The sequence below is a fragment of the Parambassis ranga genome, chromosome 5 (genome assembly GCF_900634625.1).
Source record: "Parambassis ranga chromosome 5, fParRan2.1, whole genome shotgun sequence".
Taxonomy (NCBI): domain Eukaryota; kingdom Metazoa; phylum Chordata; class Actinopteri; family Ambassidae; genus Parambassis; species Parambassis ranga.
In genome coordinates this window covers 31,905,429-31,929,002 of record NC_041026.1, presented here as the reverse complement: position 1 = coordinate 31,929,002, position 23,574 = coordinate 31,905,429, and the positions used below count along the sequence as shown (strand labels likewise).

Below are 23,574 nucleotides of genomic sequence, written 5' to 3'. Positions count from 1 at the left end.
GTGAAAAGTTTTGTAGGAGGGTCACAAATCGCCAAAAATTAACAGAAATTTCAAAATTGCGGACTTCCTGTTGGGTTTGGAGGGGGGGTCCAAGAGACTTTTTTGTGCATCTTGGGGTGATACACATGTGTACCAATTTTCATGACCCTACTCAAAACAGGCCAGGGGGGCAGGCAGAAAAACCTATGAAAACACAACATTTTGTGTAGCCAGTAGGTGGCGCTCTGTCAAAGCCTCAATATTGTTGTATAGATGTGTTTAGGGTCAGACTCTGATCATACATGTGACATTTCGTACAGATCGGACAGAAAACGAAGAAGTTATAGAGACTTTCTGTGTCCTCAGAAATGGTCAAACTTTGAGGCCACGCCCCGGCCACACCGTCAGACTTTTGTAAGAGTTTTGGAATGCGTCTATTCCCTATGGTGTCCTGAGTGGACACGGCGAATTTCAGCTCAATCCGTTGAAGTATGCGAGGCGTGAAAAGTTTGGCAGCAGGGTCACACATCGCCAAAAATGGCCACAAACCTTCAAATGGCGGACTTCCTGTTGGGTTTGGAGGGGGGGTCCAAGAGACTTTTTTGTGCGTCTTGAGGTGATACATATGTGTGCCAATTTTCATAATCCTGTGTCAAACCGGCCAGAGGGGCTACGCGTTGGGGGCGCTATAGAGCCATTTTTATATGTGCATTTCAAAAGTCAGCAAATTTCAAAATTTTTCGGGCGAATGAATTTTTCTACCAAGTTTGGTGAGTTTTTGGGCATGTTAAGGCCCCCAAAAATGCGATCTAAGGGGGGGGAAAGAAAAAAAAAAAAAAAAAATAATAATCCTAAGGGTTTCAATAGGGCTCTTGCACCATTCGGTGCTCGGGCCCTAATTAAAGCTGCAAGCAGCATTGCGGGCCCTCGCGCACCTTGCGATCCGCGGGGTCATCGCAGTCTTCTCTCCTATGCTCTCGTCTCCTATACTCTCCTGTGCTCTGTGCTATGCTCTCCTCCTCTCATTTCCACAGATATACAACGAACACATGTTTACAACCAAACTTTCCTGCTACCAGTAGGTGGCGCTATGACCGTATCATCCTATTAGCATATATATCTGTTTAGACTCGGCTCCATGGCAGTACTGTAAGATTTTGTCCACATTGCATAAAGTATATGGGTAGTACTGCATAAAACACAGCGAGTTCCTTTGTAATGGCGAATGGTCAACTTTGAGGCCACTCCCCCGCCACACGGTAATACTTTTGAAAGAGTTTTGGAATGCGTCTATTCCCTATGGTGTCCTGAGTGGACACAGTGAATTTCAGCTCAATTGCATGAAGTATGTGAGGCGTGAAAAGTTTTGAAGCAGGGTCACAAATAGGCAAAAAATGGCCACAAAAGTCAAAATGGCGGACTTCCTGTTGGGTTTGGAGGGGGGGTCCAAGAGACTTTTTTGTGCGTCTTGGGGTGATACACATGTGTGCTAATTTTCATGATCCTGTGTCAAACTGGCCAGCGGGGCTACGCGTTAGGGCAAAAAATACAGGGAGTTCCTTTGTAATGGCGAATGGTCAACTTTGAGGCCACGCCCCCACCACACCGTAATACTTTTGTAAGAGTTTTGGAATGCGTCTATTCCCTATGGTGTCCTGAGTGGACACAGTGATTTTCAGCTCATTTGGATGAAGTATGCGAGGCGTGAAAAGTTTTGTAGCAGGGTCACAAATCGCCAAAAATTAACAGAAATTTCAAAATGGCGGACTTCCTGTTGGGTTTGGAGGGGGGGTCCAAGAGACTTTTTTGTGCATCTTGGGGTGATACACATGTGTACCAATTTTCATGACCCTACTCAAAACAGGCCAGGGGGCAGGCAGAAAAACCTATGAAAACACAACATTTTGTGTAGCCAGTAGGTGGCGCTCTGTCAAAGCCTCAATATTGTTGTATAGATGTGTTTAGGGTCAGACTCTGATCATACATGTGACATTTCGTACAGATCGGACAGAAAACGAAGAAGTTATAGAGACTTTCTGTGTCCTCAGAAATGGTCAAACTTTGAGGCCACGCCCCGGCCACACCGTCAGACTTTTGTAAGAGTTTTGGAATGCGTCTATTCCCTATGGTGTCCTGAGTGGACACGGCGAATTTCAGCTCAATCCGATAAACTATGCGAGGCGTGAAAAGTTTGGCAGCAGGGTCACACATCGCCAAAAATGGCCACAAACCTTCAAATGGCGGACTTCCTGTTGGGTTTGGAGGGGGGGTCCAAGAGACTTTTTTGTGCGTCTTGAGGTGATACATATGTGTGCCAATTTTCATAATCCTGTGTCAAACCGGCCAGAGGGGCTACGCGTTGGGGGCGCTATAGAGCCATTTTTATATGTGCATTTCAAAAGTCAGCAAATTTCAAAATTTTTCGGGCGAATGAATTTTTCTACCAAGTTTGGTGAGTTTTTGGGCATGTTAAGGCCTCCAAAAATGCGATCTCGGAGGGGGAAAAAAAAAAAAAAAAAAAAAATAATAATCCTAAGGGTTTCAATAGGGCTCTTGCACCATTCGGTGCTCGGGCCCTAATAATATCCTAAGGGTTTCAATAGGCTCTTGCACCATTCGGTGCTCGGGCCCTAATTAAAGCTGCAAGCAGCATTGCGGGCCCTCGCGCACCTTGCGATCCGCGGGGTCATCGCAGTCTTCTCTCCTATGCTCTCGTCTCCTATACTCTCCTGTCCTATGCTCTCCTCCTCTCATTTCCACAGATATACAACGAACACATGTTTACAACCAAACTTTCCTGCTACCAGTAGGTGGCGCTATGACCGTATCATCCTATTAGCATATATATCTGTTCAGACTCGGGTCCATAGCAGTACTGTAAGATTTTGTCCACATTGCATAAAGTATATGGGTAGTACTGCATAAAACACAGCGAGTTCCTTTGTAATGGCGAATGGTCAACTTTGAGGCCACTCCCCCGCCACACGGTAATACTTTTGAAAGAGTTTTGGAATGCGTCTATTCCCTATGGTGTCCTGAGTGGACACAGTGAATTTCAGCTCAATTGCATGAAGTATGTGAGGCGTGAAAAGTTTTGAAGCAGGGTCAAAAATAGGCAAAAAATGGCCACAAAAGTCAAAATGGCGGACTTCCTGTTGGGTTTGGAGGGGGGTCCAAGAGACTTTTTGTGCGTCTTGGGGTGATACACATGTGTGCTAATTTTCATGATCCTGTGTCAAACTGGCCAGCGGGGCTACGCATTAGGGCAAAAAATACAGGGAGTTCCTTTGTAATGGCGAATGGTCAACTTTGAGGCCACTCCCCCACCACACCGTAATACTTTTGTAAGAGTTTTGGAATGCGTCTATTCCCTGTGGTGTCCTGAGTGGACACAGTGAATTTCAGCTCAATTGCATGAAGTATGTGAGGCGTGAAAAGTTTTGAAGCAGGGTCAAAATAGGCAAAAATGGCCACAAAAGTCAAAATGGTGGACTTCCTGTTGGGTTTGGAGGGGGGGTCCAAGAGACTTTTTTGTGCGTCTTGGGGTGATACACATGTGTGCTAATTCTCATGATCCTGTGTCAAACTGGCCAGCGGGGCTACGCATTAGGGCAATAAATACAGTGAGTTCCTTTGTAATGGCGAATGGTCAACTTTGAGGCCACGCCCCCGCCACACCGTCAGACTTTTGTAAGAGTTTTTGAATGCGTCTATTCCCTATGGTGTCCTGAGTGGACACAGTGAGTTTTAGCTCATTTGGATGAAGTATGCGAGGCGTGAAAAGTTTTGTAGGAGGGTCACAAATCGCCAAAAATTAACAGAAATTTCAAAATTGCGGACTTCCTGTTGGGTTTGGAGGGGGGGTCCAAGAGACTTTTTTGTGCATCTTGGGGTGATACACATGTGTACCAATTTTCATGACCCTACTCAAAACAGGCCAGGGGGGCAGGCAGAAAAACCTATGAAAACACAACATTTTGTGTAGCCAGTAGGTGGCGCTCTGTCAAAGCCTCAATATTGTTGTATAGATGTGTTTAGGGTCAGACTCTGATCATACATGTGACATTTCGTACAGATCGGACAGAAAACGAAGAAGTTATAGAGACTTTCCTGTGTCCTCAGAAATGGTCAAACTTTGAGGCCACGCCCCGGCCACACCGTCAGACTTTTGTAAGAGTTTTGGAATGCGTCTATTCCCTATGGTGTCCTGAGTGGACACGGCGACTTTCAGCTCAATCCGATGAAGTATGCGAGGCGTGAAAAGTTTGGCAGCAGGGTCACACATCGCCAAAAATGGCCACAAACCTTCAAATGGCGGACTTCCTGTTGGGTTTGGAGGGGGGGTCCAAGAGACTTTTTTGTGCGTCTTGAGGTGATACATATGTGTGCCAATTTTCATAATCCTGTGTCAAACTGGCCAGAGGGGCTACGCGTTGGGGGCGCTATAGAGTCCATTTTCCTATGTGCATTTCAAACGTCAGCAAATTTCAAAATTTTTCCGGCAAATGAATTTTTCTACCAAGTTTGGTGAGTTTTTGGGCATGTTAAGGCCCCCAAAAATGCGATCTAGGGGGGGAAAGAAAAAAAAAAAAAAAAAAATTAAAGCTGCAAGCAGCATTGCGGGCCCTCGCGCACCTTGCGATCCGCGGGGTCATCGCAGTCTTCTCTCCTATGCTCTCGTCTCCTATACTCTCCTGTCCTATGCTCTCCTCTCATTTCCACAGATATACAACGAACACATGTTTACAACCAAACTTTCCTGCTACCAGTAGGTGGCGCTATGACCATATCATCCTATTAGCATATATATCTGTTCAGACTCAGGTCCATAGCAGTACTGTAAGATTTTGTCCACATTGCATAAAGTATATGGGTAGTACTGCATAAAACACAGCGAAGTTCCTTTGTAATGGCGAATGGTCAACTTTGAGGCCACTCCCCCTGCCACACGGTAATACTTTTGAAAGAGTTTTGGAATGCGTCTATTCCCTATGGTGTCCTGAGTGGACACAGTGAATTTCAGCTCAATTGCATGAAGTTTGTGATGCGTGAAAAGTTTTGAAGCAGGGTCACAAATAGGCAAAAAATGGCCACAAAAGTCAAAATGGCGGACTTCCTGTTGGGTTTGGAGGGGGGGTCCAAGAGACTTTTTTGTGCGTCTTGGGGTGATACACATGTGTGCTAATTTTCATGATCCTGTGTCAAACTGGCCAGCGGGGCTACGCGTTAGGGCAAAAAATACAGGGAGTTCCTTTGTAATGGCGAATGGTCAACTTTGAGGCCACGCCCCCACCACACCGTCAGACTTTTGTAAGAGTTTTGGAATGCGTCTATTCCCTATGGTGTCCTGAGTGGACACAGTGAGTTTTCAGCTGATTGGATGAAGTATGCGAGGCGTGAAAAGTTTTGCAGCAGGGTCACAAATCGCCAAAAATTAACAGAAATTTCAAAATGGCGGACTTCCTGTTGGGTTTGGAGGGGGGGTCCAAGAGACTTTTTTGTGCATCTTGGGGTGATACACATGTGTGCCAATTTTCATGACCCTACTCAAAACAGGCCCAGGGGGCAGGCAGAAAAACCTATGAAAACACAACATTTTGTGTAGCCAGTAGGTGGCGCTCTGTCAAAGCCTCAATATTGTTGTATAGATGTGTTTAGGGTCAGACTCTGATCATACATGTGACATTTCGTACAGATCGGACAGAAAACGAAGAAGTTATAGAGACTTTCTGTGTCCTCAGAAATGGTCAAACTTTGAGGCCACGCCCCGGCCACACCGTCAGACTTTTGTAAGAGTTTTGGAATGCGTCTATTCCCTATGGTGTCCTGAGTGGACACGGCGAATTTCAGCTCAATCCGATGAAGTATGCGAGGCGTGAAAAGTTTGGCAGCAGGGTCACACATCGCCAAAAATGGCCACAAACCTTCAAATGGCGGACTTCCTGTTGGGTTTGGAGGGGGGGTCCAAGAGACTTTTTTGTGCGTCTTGAGGTGATACATATGTGTGCCAATTTTCATAATCCTGTGTCAAACCGGCCAGAGGGGCTACGCGTTGGGGGCGCTATAGAGCCATTTTTCTATGTGCATTTCAAAAGTCAGCAAATTTCAAAATTTTTCGGGCGAATGAATTTTTCTACCAAGTTTGGTGAGTTTTTGGGCATGTTAAGGCCCCCAAAAATGCGATCTTAGGGGGGGAAGGAAAAAAAAAAAATGAAAAATAATAATCCTAAGGGTTTCAATAGGGCTCTTGCACCATTCGGTGCTCGGGCCCTAATTAAAGCTGCAAGCAGCATTGCGGGCCCTCGCGCACCTTGCGGTTCGCGGGGTCATCGCAGTCTTCTCTCCTATGCTCTTGTCTCCTATACTCTCCTGTGCTATACTCTCCTCCTCTTATTTCCACAGAGATACAACGAACACATGTTTACAACCAAACTTTCCTGCTACCAGTAGGTGGCGCTATGACCGTATCATCCTATTAGTATATATATCTATTCAGACTCGGGTCCATAGCAGTACTGTAAGATTTTGTCCACATTGCATAAAGTATATGGGTAGTACTGCATAAAACACAGCGAATTCCTTTGTAATGGCGAACGGTCAACTTTGAGGCCACTCCCCCGCCACACGGTAATACTTTTGTAAGAGTTTTGGAATGCGTCTATTCCCTATGGTGTCCTGAGTAGACACAGTGAATTTCAGCTCAATTGCATGAAGTATGTGAGGCGTGAAAAGTTTTGAAGCAGGGTCAAAAATAGGCAAAAAATTGCCACAAAAGTCAAAATGGCGGACTTCCTGTTGGGTTTGGAGGCGGGGTCCAAGAGACTTCTTTGTGCATCTTGGGGTGATACACATGTGTTCTAATTTTCATGAACCTGTGTCAAACTGGCCAGCGGGGCTACACATTAGGGCAAAAAATACAGGGAGTTCCTTTGTAATGGCGAATGGTCAACTTTGAGGCCACGCCCCCACCACACCGTAAGACTTTTGTAAGAGTTTTGGAATGCGTCTATTCCCTGTGGTGTCCTGAGTGGACACAGTGAATTTCAGCTCAATTGCATGAAGTATGTGAGGCGTGAAAAGTTTTGAAGCAGGGGCAAAAATAGGCAAAAAATGGCCACAAAAGTCAAAATGGCGGACTTCCTGTTGGGTTTGGAGGCGGGGTCCAAGAGACTTTTTTGTGCGTCTTGGGGTGATACACATGTGTGCTAATTTTCATGAACCTGTGTCAAACTGGCCAGCGGGGCTACACATTAGGGCAAAAAATACAGGGAGCTCCTTTGTAATGGCGAATGGTCAACTTTGAGGCCACGCCCCCACCACACCGTAAGACTTTTGTAAGAGTTTTGGAATGCGTCTATTCCCTGTGGTGTCCTGAGTGGACACAGTGAATTTCAGCTCAATTGCATGAAGTATGTGAGGCGTGAAAAGTTTTGAAGCAGGGTTAAAAATAGGCAAAAAATGGCCACAAAAGTCAAAATGGCGGACTTCCTGTTGGGTTTGGAGGGGGGGTCCAAGAGACTTTTTTGTGCGTCTTGGGGTGATACACATGTGTGCCAATTTTCATGATCCTGTGTCAAACTGGCCAGAGGGGCTACGCGTTAGGGCAAAAATACAGGGAGTTCCTTTGTAATGGCGAATGGTCAACTTTGAGGCCACGCCCCCACCACACCGTCAGACTTTTGTAAGAGTTTTGGAATGCGTCTATTCCCTATGGTGTCCTGAGTGGACACAGTGAGTTTTCAGCTCATTGGATGAAGTATGCGAGGCGTGAAAAGTTTTGTAGGAGGGTCACAAATCGCCAAAATTAACAGAAATTTCAAAATTGCGGACTTCCTGTTGGGTTTGGAGGGGGGGTCCAAGAGACTTTTTTGTGCATCTTGGGGTGATACACATGTGTACCAATTTTCATGACCCTACTCAAAACAGGCCAGGGGGGCAGGCAGAAAAACCTATGAAAACACAACATTTTGTGTAGCCAGTAGGTGGCGCTCTGTCAAAGCCTCAATATTGTTGTATAGATGTGTTTAGGGTCAGACTCTGATCATACATGTGACATTTCGTACAGATCGGACAGAAAACGAAGAAGTTATAGAGACTTTCTGTGTCCTCAGAAATGGTCAAACTTTGAGGCCACGCCCCGGCCACACCGTCAGACTTTTGTAAGAGTTTTGGAATGCGTCTATTCCCTATGGTGTCCTGAGTGGACACGGCGAATTTCAGCTCAATCCTATGAAGTATGCGAGGCGTGAAAAGTTTGGCAGCAGGGTCACACATCGCCAAAAATGGCCACAAACCTTCAAATGGCGGACTTCCTGTTGGGTTTGGAGGGGGGGTCCAAGAGACTTTTTTGTGCGTCTTGAGGTGATACATATGTGTGCCAATTTTCATAATCCTGTGTCAAACTGGCCAGAGGGGCTACGCGTTGGGGGCGCTATAGAGTCATTTTCCTATGTGCATTTCAAAAGTCAGCAAATTTCAAAATTTTTCGGGCGAATGAATTTTTCTACCAAGTTTGGTGAGTTTTTGGGCATGTTAAGGCCCCCAAAAATGCGATCTAAGGGGGGAAAAAAAAAAAATAATTAAAGCTGCAAGCAGCATTGCGGGCCCTCGCGCACCTTGCGATCCGTGGGGTCATCGCAGTCTTCTCTCCTATGCTCGCGTCTCCTATACTCTCCTGTGCTATGCTCTCCTCCTCTCATTTCCACAGATATACAACAAACACATGTTTACAACCAAACTTTCCTGCTACCAGTAGGTGGCGCTATGACCGTATCATCCTATTAGCATATATATCTGTTTAGACTCGGCTCCATGGCAGTACTGTAAGATTTTGTCCACATTGCATAAAGTATATGGGTAGTACTGCATAAAACACAGCGAGTTCCTTTGTAATGGCGAATGGTCAACTTTGAGGCCACTCCCCGCCACACGGTAATACTTTTGAAAGAGTTTTGGAATGCGTCTATTCCCTATGGTGTCCTGAGTGGACACAGTGAATTTCAGCTCAATTGCATGAAGTATGTGAGGCGTGAAAAGTTTTGAAGCAGGGTCACAAATAGGCAAAAAATGGCCACTAAAGTCAAAATGGTGGACTTCCTGTTGGGTTTGGAGGGGGGGTCCAAGAGAGTTTTTTGTGCGTCTTGGGGTGATACACATGTGTGCTAATTCTCATGATCCTGTGTCAAACTGGCCAGCGGGGCTACGCATTAGGGCAATAAATACAGTGAGTTCCTTTGTAATGGCGAATGGTCAAGTTTGAGGCCACGCCCCCGCCACACCGTCAGACTTTTGTAAGAGTTTTTGAATGCGTCTATTCCCTATGGTGTCCTGAGTGGACACAGTGAGTTTTAGCTCATTTGGAGGAAGTATGCGAGGCGTGAAAAGTTTTGTAGGAGGGTCACAAATCGCCAAAAATTAACAGAAATTTCAAAATTGCGGACTTCCTGTTGGGTTTGGAGGGGGGGTCCAAGAGACTTTTTTGTGCATCTTGGGGTGATACACATGTGTACCAATTTTCATGACCCTACTCAAAACAGGCCAGGGGGGCAGGCAGAAAAACCTATGAAAACACAACATTTTGTGTAGCCAGTAGGTGGCGCTCTGTCAAAGCCTCAATATTGTTGTATAGATGTGTTTAGGGTCAGACTCTGATCATACATGTGACATTTCGTACAGATCGGACAGAAAACGAAGAAGTTATAGAGACTTTCTGTGTCCTCAGAAATGGTCAAACTTTGAGGCCACGCCCCGGCCACACCGTAAGACTTTTGTAAGAGTTTTGGAATGCGTCTATTCCCTATGGTGTCCTGAGTGGACACGGCGAATTTCAGCTCAATCCGTTGAAGTATGCGAGGCGTGAAAAGTTTGGCAGCAGGGTCACACATCGCCAAAAATGGCCACAAACCTTCAAATGGCGGACTTCCTGTTGGGTTTGGAGGGGGGGTCCAAGAGACTTTTTTGTGCGTCTTGAGGTGATACATATGTGTGCCAATTTTCATAATCCTGTGTCAAACCGGCCAGAGGGGCTACGCGTTGGGGGCGCTATAGAGCCATTTTTATATGTGCATTTCAAAAGTCAGCAAATTTCAAAATTTTTCGGGCGAATGAATTTTTCTACCAAGTTTGGTGAGTTTTTGGGCATGTTAAGGCCTCCAAAAATGCGATCTCGGAGGGGGAAAAAAAAAAAAAAAAAAAAAAAAAAAAAAAAAATAATAATCCTAAGGGTTTCAATAGGGCTCTTGCACCATTCGGTGCTCGGGCCCTAATAATCCTAAGGGTTTCAATAGGGCTCTTGCACCATTCGGTGCTCGGGCCCTAATAATCCTAAGGGTTTCAATAGGGCTCTTGCACCATTCGGTGCTCGGGCCCTAATAATAATCCTAAGGGTTTCAATAGGGCTCTTGCACCATTCGGTGCTCGGGCCCTAATAATAATCCTAAGGGTTTCAATAGGGCTCTTGCACCATTCGGTGCTCGGGCCCTAAAAAAAAAATAATAATCCTAAGGGTTTCAATAGGGCTCTTGCACCATTCGGTGCTCGGGCCCTAATTAAAGCTGCAAGCAGCATTGCGGGCCCTCGCAGACCTTGCGATCCACGGGGCTATTGCTGTCTTCTCTCCTATGCTCTTGTCTCCTATACTCTCCTGTCCTATGCTCTCTTTTCCTCTCATTTGCAGAGATGTACAACAAACACATGTTTACAACCAAACTGTCCTGCTACCAGTAGGTGGCGCTATGACCGTATCATCCTATTAGCATATATATCTGTTCAGACTCGGGTCCATAGCAGTAGTGTAAGATTTTGTCCACATTGCATAAAGTATATGGGTAGTACTGCATAAAACACAGCGAGTTCCTTTGTAATGGCGAATGGTCAACTTTGAGGCCACTCCCCCGCCACACGGTAATACTTTTGAAAGAGTTTTGGAATGCGTCTATTCCCTATGGTGTCCTGAGTGGACACAATGAATTTCAGCTTAATTGCAAGAAGTATGTGAGCCATGAAAAGTTTTGAAGCAGGGTCACAAATAGGCAAAAAATGGCCACAAAAGTCAAAATGGCAGACTTCCTGTTGGGTTTGGAGGGGGGGTCCAAGAGACTTTTTTGTGCGTCTTGGGGTGATACACATGTGTGCTAATTCTCATGATCCTGTGTCAAACTGGCCAGCGGGGCTACACATTAGGGCAATAAATACAGGGAGTTCCTTTGTAATGGCGAATGGTCAACTTTGAGGCCACGCCCCCGCCACACCGTCAGACTTTTGTAAGAGTTTTGGAATGCGTCTATTCCCTATGGTGTCCTGAGTGGACACAGTGAGTTTTAGCTCATTTGGATGAAGTATGCGAGGCGTGAAAAGTTTTGTAGGAGGGTCACAAATCGCCAAAAATTAACAGAAATTTCAAAATTGCGGACTTCCTGTTGGGTTTGGAGGGGGGGTCCAAGAGACTTTTTTGTGCGTCTTGGGGTGATACACATGTGTACCAATTTTCATGACCCTACTCAAAACAGGCCAGGGGGGCAGGCAGAAAAACCTATGAAAATACAACATTTTGTGTAGCCAGTAGGTGGCGCTCTGTCAAAGCCTCAATATTGTTGTATAGATGTGTTTAGGGTCAGACTCTGATCATACATGTGACATTTCGTACAGATCGGACAGAAAACGAAGAAGTTATAGCAACTTCCTGTTTCCTCTGAAATGGTCAAACTTTGAGGCCACGCCCCGGCCACACCGTCAGACTTTTGTAAGAGTTTTGGAATGCGTCTATTCCCTATGGTGTCCTAAGTGGACACGGTGACTTTCAGCTCAATCCGATGAAGTATGCGACCACAAACTTTCAAATGGTGGACTTCCTGTTGGGTTTGGAGGGGGGGTCCAAGAGACTTTTTTGTGCATCTTGAGGTGATACATATGTGTGCCAATTTTCATAATCCTGTGTCAAACCGGCCAGAGGGGCTACGCGTTGGGGGCGCTATAGAGCCATTTTTCTATGTGCGTTTCAAAACTCAGCAAATTTTAAAATTTTTCAGGCGAATGAATTTTTCTACCAAGTTTGGTGAGTTTTTGGGCATGTTTAGGCCCCCAAAAATGCGATCTCAGGGGGGAAAAAAAAAAAAATAATAATCCTAAGGGTTTCAATAGGGCTCTTGCACCATTCGGTGCTCGGGCCCTAATAATAATCCTAAGGGTTTCAATAGGGCTCTTGCACCATTCGGTGCTCGGGCCCTAAAAAATAATAATCCTAAGGGTTTCAATAGGGCTCTTGCACCATTCGGTGCTCGGGCCCTAGTTAAGAAACCTTTATTAGTCCCACAATGGGGAAATTGCTTAAGGCAGCCCAGCAAAGAGCGCCATACACTTTACCCAAGGCACTTTACCCTATGCGGGTAAAGTGCCTTGCCCAAGGACACACAACAGTGACTACTAATACCACTGAGCCACTGCTGCCCACATGACCCTTTTTCTGAGAGGTGCTGCCAAAAGATGTGAAAAATACTGGAGGAAATGGAAACATTGTTCAAGATTCAAAGCATTTATTGTCATATGCACAGTAAGGAAGCTGGTTTCCCTGTACAATGAAATTCTTACTTTGCTGCTCAAACTGAATGCCATAAAGGTTTAAGAAAGACAAAATAGAATAATTTACAAAAGAGCAATATAAAGATGCAAATAAGTACACAAAATATAAACTATAGAAGTAAATGGAGCTATATAAATATAAAAGTGCATAACTGTGCATGTGTGCTACATCAGCTGTTGTGCAAATTGAGCAGATTGTACAAAAACTGTCAGGAGGTAAACAATTGTACATGTGTGTTATTGGATTGGATATTAAGGTGCATAGAAAAATAAATAGAGAAACAATATTGCAGTTACTGTTACTGCATGTAAACATGTCAGTATGTAAACAGTCAGTGTGTATGTGCGGGGTACAGTCCATTGTTACAGACTCCTGTCAGCTGTTGAGGAGTCTGATGGTGGAGGGGAAGAAAGAGTTCCTGCGTTTGGTGGTCCTGCACTTCACACTCCTGTACCTCTGGCCTGAGGGGAGGAGAGTGAACAGACCTTGTTGGGGGTGGGTGGGGTCCTTGATGATGGAAGCAGATCTCCTGTGGACTCTGCACTGGTAGATGCTCTGCAGAGAGGGCAGAGTAGTCCTGGTTATCTTAGACGCAGTCTTCACCACTCTCTGCAGGCATTTGCGGGTCCATGGCGGTAGAGCTACCATACCACACGGTGATGCAGCTGGTCAGGATAGACTTGACGCAGCTGTAGAAGCTGCAGAGGATCTCTGGCGACATGCCAAACTTCCTCAGCCTTCTCAGAAAGTACAGCTGCTGCTGAGCTTTCTTCACCAGCTGTTGTTGAGTGTCCAGGTGAGGTCCTGGCTGATGTGGACCCCTAGATATTTGAAGCTGCTCAACCTCTCCACTTCCAATTCCCGGATAAGCAGTGGCTGATGAGGTCTCCTCTCTTTCCTCATGTCCACTGTCATCTCCTTAGTCTTGTCTGTGTTGAGGGTGAGGTTGTTGTCCTCACACAATCTCACCAGAGTGGCCACCTCCCTCCTGTAGGCTGCCTTGTGATGCGACCTATCACGTGTCGTCTGTAAACTTCAGGATGATGTTGTCTGTCTGGGAGGCCTTGCACTCATAGGTGAACAGGGTGTAGAGGATACGGCTGAGGACACAGCCCTGTGGTGTGCCAATGTTTGTGATGATACTGGCTGAAGTCCTGTTCCCTATTCTGACAAACTGAGGTCTGCCAGTCAGAAAGTCCAGGAGCCAGTCACAGAGGATGGGGTATAGTACGAGGTAGAACAGTTTGTGGGTCAGCTTGTGGGGGATGACTGTATTGAACATGGAGCTGTAGTCAATAAAGAGCATCCTGATGTAGGAGTCTTTAATCTCCATGTGTGAGAGGGAGATGTGCAGGGCTGCGGCGATGGCGTCTGAGGTGGACCTGTTGGGCCGGTAGGCGTAATGCAGTGTGTCCAGTCCAGTGTGTCCGGGATGCTGCTCTGAATGTGGGTCAGCACCACTCTCTCAAAGCACTTCATAATGATTGGAGTGAGTGCTACTGGCCTTTAGCATTCAAGCAGGTGAGGGGGGCTCTTCTTGGGGAGGGAGACGATAGTAAGGAGGGGTGAGGAAGAGATTGAATATGGAGGTGAGAATGTCTGTCAGCTCGTTGGCACATGCTCTGAGGGCTCGTCCAGGAATGTTGTCTGGTCCTGCCGCTTTGCAGGGATTGATCCTCGGGCTTTGTTCACCTGGGCTGATAAGACGACTGGTGGGGGTGAGGGGGGTGCAGTAGTCCAGATATCTGTGGGCCTCCTCTCTGTGTGGGCAGTGGAGGTCTTGAAGCGGGCGTAAAATGGTCGTCAGGCAGGCTGTTTGCGGCGCTGATGGTTTGGGAGCTGCTCCTGTAATCTGTGATGTGCTGCAAGCCCTGCCACATGCGCCCGGAGTCAGCAGTGGAATGGAAGCCATCCAGCTTCTCGCTGTACTGCTTCTTGGCTACTGCAATGGCCTTTCTTAGTCCGTACTTCGCAGCTTTGTACTCAGGCTCACTGCCAGATGTAAATGCAGTGGAGCGAGCACTGACTGTTTATCCAGGGCTTCTGGTTGGAAAACTTCCTGATATTTAACGTATTGCGCCACTTCCTGTTTCGACACTGTCCTGTTTGTTCTGCTGTTGGTGCTACGGACTTTCTGCATTAGACATATTGTGTTTGCTTTTATTCTGGTAATACACAAGCACCTTAGTGTTAGAGATAAGTGCACCACCTCTGGGTTCCCTTCTCGTTCCCTTCACTGTAGCGAAGCTTACCGTAACTTAGCGGTTAGCATTAGCGCTTAGCATGGCTTCTTCCACTCGCTCTCGCTCTGCATCTCCCTCTCCTGCCCACTGCACGGTATGTGACATGTTCAGCTATTCTTTTTTCGCATGTTAGATAATAGACCTGTAGCCGCAGCAGCTAGCCAGCAGCAGTTAGCCTGTGCGGACCAGCCTGCCTTAGCTGATGTTAGCTGCCCCCCGGCAGCCCCTGAGCAGCCGGGAAGTCAGAGAGATTGGGTGGCGGTTCGAAGGAAGCGTAGCCCGAAACAAAGGCCCGTGGTTCACCACCAGCCGCTTGATATATCGAACCGTTTTTCCCCACTCGGCAACACACCCGCTGAGAAGCCGACCCTGGTTATTGGCGACTCTGTTTTGCGGCATGTAAAGCCGACACCAGCGGCTATAGTTAAGTGCATCCCGGGGGCCAGAGCGGGCGACATAGAGGGTAGCCTGAAGCTGCTGGCGAGAGATAAGCATAAATACAGTAGGATTATAATTCACGTCGGTGTTAATGACACCCGGCTTCGCCAGTTAGAGGTCACTAAAGTTAATATTGAGTCGGTGTGTAATTTAGCTAAAACCATGTCGGACTCCGTAGCGTTCTCTGGTCCCCTCCCAAATCTGACCAGTGATGACATGTTTAGCCGCATGTCCTCGCTCCGTCGCTGGCTGTCATGGTGGTGTCCAGAAAATAACATGGCCTTTATAGATAACTGGGAAACTTTCTGGGGGAAACCTGGCCTTATTAGGAGAGACGGCATCCATCCCACCCAGGGTGGTGCAGCTCTGATTTCTAGCAACATAGCCAAGTTTATTAGACCAACCTGACAACCCAGGGTCGAGGCCAGGAGGCAGAGTCGCTGTCCTACACACCTCTCTGCTGCTTCTGGAGGACTGCCGCCCTCAGTTAGAAACACATTAAATACAACTACACATAGAAACACTAAGCTTAATAATAATGTTATTGAAGTGGTGACGGTCACACGTCCTCCCACAGTTCATCAAGCACACAAGTTAAGATATATTAATCATAATAACCTCATAAAAATACACACTAACACACACAAACACATAGAACAAGGTAACAGAACACTCAGGTGTGGATTGTTTAACATACGATCCCTACACTCTAAGTCGCTCTTAGTTAATGATCTAATTATTGATCATCACACTGATATATTTTGTCTCACTGAGACTTGGTTACAGGATGAAGAATATGTTGCTTTAAATGAATGAACTCCGTCTTGTCCGTCGCGGAGGAGGAGTGGCAGCAATCTACCGCTCCAGTCTTCAGATGAATCCTAAACCTAAGTCTACTCATACTTCTTTTGAGAGTCTCACTCTCAGCCTGTCTCACGGAAGCTGGAAGAAGTCAGAATTTGTTTTACTCGTCGTAGTGTATCGTCCACCTGCTGCTGCTTATTCAGAGTTCCTGCTGGAGTTTTCAGACTTCTTATCAAGTTTAGTGCTTAGCACAGATAAAGTCATTATAGTGGGTGACTTTAACATTATGGACGTCGACTCCGACAGTCTGAAGATTGCCTTCAACTCACTCTTGGATTCAGTTGGGTTCTCTCAGTTAGTAAATGAACCCACACACTGCCACAGTCACACCCTCGACCTGGTTCTCACCTACGGCCTGGAAGCTGAGAACCTGCTAGTATGGTCTCAAAATCCTGTTCTTTCAGATCACTCATTGATAACCTTTGACTTCTCACTTTCAGACCTACCAGCACCTAAGGAAAAGGTCTACTACAGCAGATGTCTGTCTGAAGACGCCGTAAAGCAGTTTAGGACAGCAATCCTACCAGTACTCCCCACAGTCCCAAGTACTGATGGGGGTACCAACTTAAATAATATTACTCCTGCAGAGCTGGACCGCTTTGTCAACAACACTGCAGACACACTACACTCAGTCTTAAACAGGATTGCTCCACTGAAGAAGAAGAAAGCTACAAACCAGAAGAGGCTAGCTCCGTGGTACAACTCAAAAATCCGATCACTGAAACAGATTACACGAAGGATGGAGAGGATGTGGCAGTCCTCTAAATCAGATGACTCCCAGAGGGCCTGGAGAGACAGTCTGCTGACGTATAAGAAGGCCCTTCGCAAAGCCAGGATAGCCTACTATTCATCACTAATAGAAGAAAACAAGAACAACCCGTGCTTTCTCAACGCTGTAGCCAGGTTGACAAAGAGCCACAGCTCTGTGGAGCCTCGCATTCCTGCAGCTCTTAGTAGTGAAGACTTCATGAGCTTCTTCACTGATAAAATCACCACTATTAGAGGACAAATCAACCACAATCTCTCTGTGACCGCTGAGGATACACCGCCACTTCTGGAAACGGATCCTGATCTAACTCTGGACTGCTTCGTGTCCATCGGCCTCCCTGAGCTGACCACCAGCATCTGCAAGTCTAAACCTACTACCTGTCTTCTGGATCCGATCCCTTCACGGCTCCTCAAAGATGCTATTCCTCTGATCGGAAGTCTATATTAGGACAGATCAACTTGTCTCTGGAAACAGGATATGTACCGCAGGCTTTTAAAACTGCTGTGATCATTCCGATACTTAAAAAACCTTCACTGGACCCGGACGTCTTAGGAAACTACAGACCGATCTCCAACCTCACCTTTATCTCCAAACTACTTGAAAGAGCTGTTGTAAGTCAGCTAAATGACCACCTGCATAGGAACAGTCTGCTCGATGCTTTCCAGTCTGGATTCAGAGCCCATCACAGCACAGAAACAGCAGTGCTTAAACCAATGACCTCCTCATGGCATCAGACCGGGAACTCGTCTCTGTACTCGTTCTACTGGATCTCAGTGCTGCCTTCGACACCGTAGATCATCGCATCCTGCTACACAGATTAGAACACGAGATCAGGATTACAGGAACAGCACTGCGCTGGTTTAAATCATATTTATCTGACAGATTTCACTTTGTTCATGCTAAAGATGTGTCTTCCACAGGTACAAGGGTTAATCACGGTGTTCCACAGGGTTCTGTGCTCGGACCGATCCTGTTCACCCTCTACATGCTCCCTCTAGGAAACATCATCCAGAAGCACGGCATAAACTTTCATTGTTATGCTGATGATACCCAGCTGTATTTATCCATGAAGCCTGAAGAAACGGAGCCGCTAGTCAGACTACAGGCGTGTCTAAAGGACATAAGGGACTGGATGTCCTCCAACTTTTTACTATTAAACTCGGACAAGACTGAGGTAATTGTTTTTGGACCTAAACATCTCAGAATTAGTTTATCAGATAATACTTTCTCTCTGGATGGAATTACTCTGGCCTCCAGTATGACTGTGAGGAACCTTGGAGTTATCTTTGATCAAAACATGTCGTTTGTCTCTCATATTAAGCAGGTCTCCAAGACCGCTTTCTTTCACCTGCGTAATATTACTAAGATCAGAGGCATCCTCTCTCAGAGTGATGCTGAAAAGCTCATCCATGCTTTTGTCACTTCAAGACTGGACTACTGCAACTCTTTATTGTCTGGATGTCCACATTAATCCATCAACAGTCTGCAGCTGATCCAGAATGCAGCAGCTAGAGTTCTGACAGGAAGCAGCCAAAGGGATCATATCTCTCCTGTTCTAGAGTCTCTTCACTGGCTCCCAGTGGACTCAAGAATACACTTCAAGATCCTTCTTCTAACCTACAAGGCTCTTCATGGACTTGCTCCATTGTATCTGCAGGACCTGATTGTACCATATGTTCCTAATAGGACACTCAGATCTCTGAGTGCAGGTTTACTTGTAGTTCCTAGGATTCATAAAAGTAGAATGGGAGGATGAGCTTTCAGCTATCAGGCACCGCTATTATGGAACCAGTTACCAATCTGGGTCCGAGAGGCAGACACTGCCTCCACCTTTAAGACTAGACAAAACTTTTCTGTTTAGTAAAGCGTACAGTTAGCCTTAGACCTAGTGTGTAGCACAGCTATGCTGCTCTAGGCCTACGTTGTCGGGGGGCACAAACATGATCCACTGTGCAGTTTCCCTCTCACCCTCTAACCTCTCCTTTTCTCTCCTTAGTCTGGCTCACACTGGTCTCAAGACACTGCATGCTGACCTGCAGTCCGGCCCGTGAAGGCTCTCTTGCTCTATGTTGTCGGGTGGCACAAACACGATCCTCTGAGCAGTTTCCCCCTCACCCTCTGACCTCTCCTCTACTCTCCTTAGTCTGGATCATACTGGGTAATATCGTCTCATAATCTGTGTTTACTGTCTTCCTCGTAGATCTGTGCCTCGCTCTCGCTCTCTCTCTTTGCAGGTCTCAAGACCTGCATACTGACCTGCAGTCTGGCCCCTGATCTCTCCTGTGCTCATCGACTTCACTAGCCCCTGCTGCTCATCTTTGCTACCAAATTACTATTCCTACTTATGGACTAACGATATATATATAGATATCTATTACAATATAATCACTGTTTCATCTTGCTGTCATGTTTGCTCCTCTCTCTCTCTCTCTCTCTCTCCTTCATCCTCTCTCTCCTCTCTCTCTCTCCTTCATCCTCTCTCTCTCTCTTTCATCCTCTCTGACTAGCAGCAGGACTGGTTCCCCCTTAAGCTGACGGGTCCTGCTCAAGGTTTCTTCCTCTTAAAGGGAGTTTTTCCTTGCCACAGTGCTCTTAGGGGGGTTCCTGTGAAGCGCTTTGAGACAATGTCTGATTGTAATATGCGCTATATAAATAAAACTGAATTGAATTGAATTGAATTGAATGGTAGGCACAATATTATCCACACAAGTGCTGATGTACCCAGTTCCATAGTCAGCATAGTCTTGTACACTGGCAGAAGAGTCCTCAAGAGTGACATCCCAGTCTGTAGCAGTAAAACAGTCCTGCAGTGTGCCCTCAGTCTCAGGTGTCCAGAGCTTAACCTGTTTGGTGACTGGATTGGATTGTTTGAGTCTTTGTCTGTAGGCTGGGTACAGGAACAAAGAGATGTGGTCTGAGTATGTATGCACCCTTTATGTTGGTGTATACATGATCCAATGTGCTCTTATCAAGGGGTGGGAATGTCAAAATGTTGGTGGTATTTGGGAAATACAGTCCGTAAATTGCACTGATTGAAGTTGCCCGCAGCAATAAAAACAGCGTCAGGGTGAGCTGTCTCTAGTGCGCTGATGATGTTATGGAGCTTGCCGAGTGCCGCTGTAGAGTTGGCTCATGGAGGAATGTAAATAGCGGCCAGAAACACATATGTAAACTCCCTTGGTAGGTAATAGGGACGGCACTCCAGTATTAAAAATCATCAGGCGAACAGTGCTTATGAACAGTCCGTACATCTTCACACCACGTGTTGTTGATAAACACACACACACCTTCCCCTTTCACCTTACTGGAGGCTGCTGTCCGGTCTCCTCGGTGAATGGAGTGCGTCTGTAGCTGAACGGCGGAATCTGGGACGTTCTCTGAGAGTTCTCTTGCCTCTCTTGCGGCGCCGTCTCCGAAGCACTCTCCTTAGGTCAGAGTCTTCCTGGTGGTCGTGGTGGTGGTGGTTACGGGGGCGCACAATTAGTTGTAGATCCAGTGGTATAAATCCACTAAACTCGAAACTGTGCGAAAGTTTGCGATATCCAGTAATGCTTGTCTTTTATATGTAAACACTGCACGGCATCTGTGAAGTGCAGTAAAAACAAAAAGCACACAAAAAAGTAGAAAAAGCTGGAATTCTAGAGCAACGCGAGCAAACACGTTAGCCTCGGGGGGCACCATCTTGTGGGTTATTATTTAATGCTTTACTCATTTCTTTTCTTTTTGCACTGTAATCCTTATTTAATATTATTATTATTATTATTAATATTATATTATTATTTAATGCATTACAATACATTTTTGGCATGTTTATAAGTCACATACCCTGAATGACCTGAAGGTCACCAACAGAGTTAAGGAGGTCTGAAAAACAAAGATGCTGTAATATGTAACTTGTAAATTATATTTTGCTACATTGTACTAAAGAGCGAATCCTGAATCCTTATTTTTCACCTGATTGATGATGACCCTATTGTTGTCTTGCTATGTCTATTCTATGTATGTTCTATGTACATTGTGTTTACCATATTAAAATAAAAACAAAAACAAAGATAAGGGTGAAACTTTGTCTGTGTTCTCCTAAGGCATTGTAGAGCAAGGTTAGAGCAAGTTATTAAAAGCTTTTGTCTATGTCACACAGTGTGGCTGGGCCGCCAATCTGACCCTTCATCATCAGTCTGGAAATAGCTGCATTTTTTTCATTCGACTTTACAATAATCATGCGCAACCACGTCTGAACACATTCATGTGCAAATATGCTGATACAGACATAGCGACATCTACTGGGAGGGGACTTTTGTACATGACTTTGTATTTGTGTATTTTTAAGTCCTTTATTGGACAGGAGACCAGAGAAGATGAAAGGCATAGAGCAGTGGTCCCCAACCACCGGGCTGGGGACCGGTACCGGTCCGTGGGTCATTTGGTACCGGGCCGCACAGAAAGACTGAGCAAAACATATATTTTTCATTATCTGAGTCTGAAAGCTGTTTCATTTATAAATCGATCAGATTCATCCGCCTGTGCCTTTAAGCACCTGCCCAGACGCTTGTCTCGGTCACGGGATACGGCCCCAAAATTAAGCCCACAAGCAGCAAAAATAAATAAAAAACAAACGTCTTTGGAGAGCTTCTTCGGAAAGGGGAAAAGGCCTAACGAGGAGACAGAAGAAGAGGAGCCTACCCCTTCAAAGAAAAAGAAACCCACATTTAAAAGACTATATCAGGAGTCCTATTTAAAATACGGATTTATTGCAACAGGTGATTCTCACACACCAAGTCCGCTCTGAGTGATATGTGGCGACAGACTCGCAAATGAGGCAACGAAGCCTTCAAAACTGCGAGACCGAGCACCCTGCATTAAAAGACAAGCCATGGAAGAAAACATGAACAAGAACGACTGAAGCAATTAATGACGGCCAAAACAAAATTACGGAGTGGACTGGACATAAGAAACACACTTCGGGTGTCATGTCTCCCATTATCCCTAGATGGGACCGCCTCATTGCTGAGAAAGCTCAAAGGCTCCCACTAATTAAGCATAAGAGTAAGTTGTCTCTTTATGCACTTTTTTTTCTGTGCCGGTCCGTGAAAGTATTGTTTTACATGATACCCGGTCCGTGGTGCAAAAAAGGTTGGGGACCGCTGGCATAGAGGAAAGAAGAGAAGAGAGGAAAGGTGAGGAGATGGCAGCATCTTAGGGGATTTGTCTGATTGAGCTTAAAATTTGTCAGGTCGCTGCCTTAAGAAGGCATTAAGGACAAAAAGTTATCAAAAGCATCAGTCAAAGTTACACATTGTGGGCAGGGTGGTGCCACTAACTTCACCCTTTTTCAATATATTGAAAGTTGCTGTATTTCTTAAATTGCATTGCATTGTATTTCTTCTCTGGGGAGGAGACTAGAGAAAAGGAGCGGAAAGGAGAAACAAAGAGAGGATAAGGGAGAACAGCGCATAGGCCCCCGTGGACTGTGTGAGGGCATGATCATCTCTGCTTACAGCTTTAATTCATGATTACCTTTCCTGTACTACCATAGATATGTGTGAAGGTTGTGTGGATTCTAACCCAGGTCCAGTGAATCAGCATGGGGTCGGTGGGTGAAGGAGGTGCCCTTGTACACCTGATCCAGCAGTTTCTCTTTCACCTGTGTGATAGTGTCACAGTCCAGAACCTTGGAAGGCAGTGGCTGCAACTCGTTCATACCACCAAATTGCACAAACACATTCAGGGTCTGAAAGGGAGGGAGGAGAGCATGAAGGAATGAAAATGTTAAAAAAGTTAGAACATTCTTAAAGTTCACAGTATTTTCTAATTAGTTGACAGTTTTTTAGGTTCTTCACCAGGGTCTTGTACTCTACATCCTCTCGCAGCAGGCGGTTGTCATTGAGGGTGTACTTTGCCTTGCCAGTCACAGCGTCCACTGGTCCTTTATCTACCTGGTGCTTTATAGCCCTGAACAGCATGTACAGAGGCTCTCCAGCTGAGTCCTGCAACCAGAAATGATCAACATAGAGTGTGTGTGTGAGAGAGAGAGAGAGAGCGAGAGAGAGAGAGAGAGAGAGAGAGAGAGAGAGAGAGAGAGAGCTAAAAATGAGAGAAGTAAAAAAAAAAAAATTAACAACCATGTAAATGCCTTTTACCTTTTTATATCAAGTGTCTATCAAAGAGCTTGTTGTTTTTTAGAATAAGGTTCTGTAAAAAAATCCATGTGGTAGCTGTTTGTGAATGTCATGTGGACAATTAAAACAAGCACTTCCACATTATTCTGGGACTATGCAATAGTTCACTGACGTGGTATTAAATAGCAGAGGTGGGAGTAAGTCACAAGCAAGTCTCAAGTCACAACCTTCAAGTCTCAAGTAAGTCCCAAGTCAATGTGATTAGACTCAAGCAAGTCGAGTCAAATCATTGCTCAGGTCAAGCAAGTCAAGTCATACAAAAATCTAATGGTTTTCAAATTAAAATTCTCACAATGGCATGTTTAAAAGAAAAAAATATATTGTGCAATAAGTGTCCCTAAAAATATAGACTTTAGGATACATTTATAATGTTAACAAAGTAAATATTCTTCACTGACTCACGTAATAATGCAACAATAGCTTGATATGTTCATATTATATATTCAAATTAAACATTTACAAAGCTGATATTATGCATGTGATTATTAACCCATTGGCTGTATAGAATTGTATACAGTCATTAGC

At 45.5% G+C, this 23,574-nt stretch overlaps 1 protein-coding gene across 7 annotated transcripts in view; it reads right to left on the bottom strand.

Moving 5' to 3' along the window:
* LOC114436041 (plexin-B1-like) overlaps positions 1-23,574 on the bottom strand; it is a 135,352-nt gene that overhangs the window by 36,543 nt on the left and 75,235 nt on the right. For all 7 annotated transcript variants that reach the window (XM_028406092.1, XM_028406091.1, XM_028406094.1 and 4 more), the window contains 2 exons: positions 22,711-22,857; positions 22,436-22,601 (listed from right to left, as the gene is read on the bottom strand). In XM_028406092.1, coding sequence (XP_028261893.1) covers positions 22,436-22,601; positions 22,711-22,857 — 313 coding nt within the window. The remainder of the gene's footprint in view (positions 1-22,435; positions 22,602-22,710; positions 22,858-23,574) is intronic.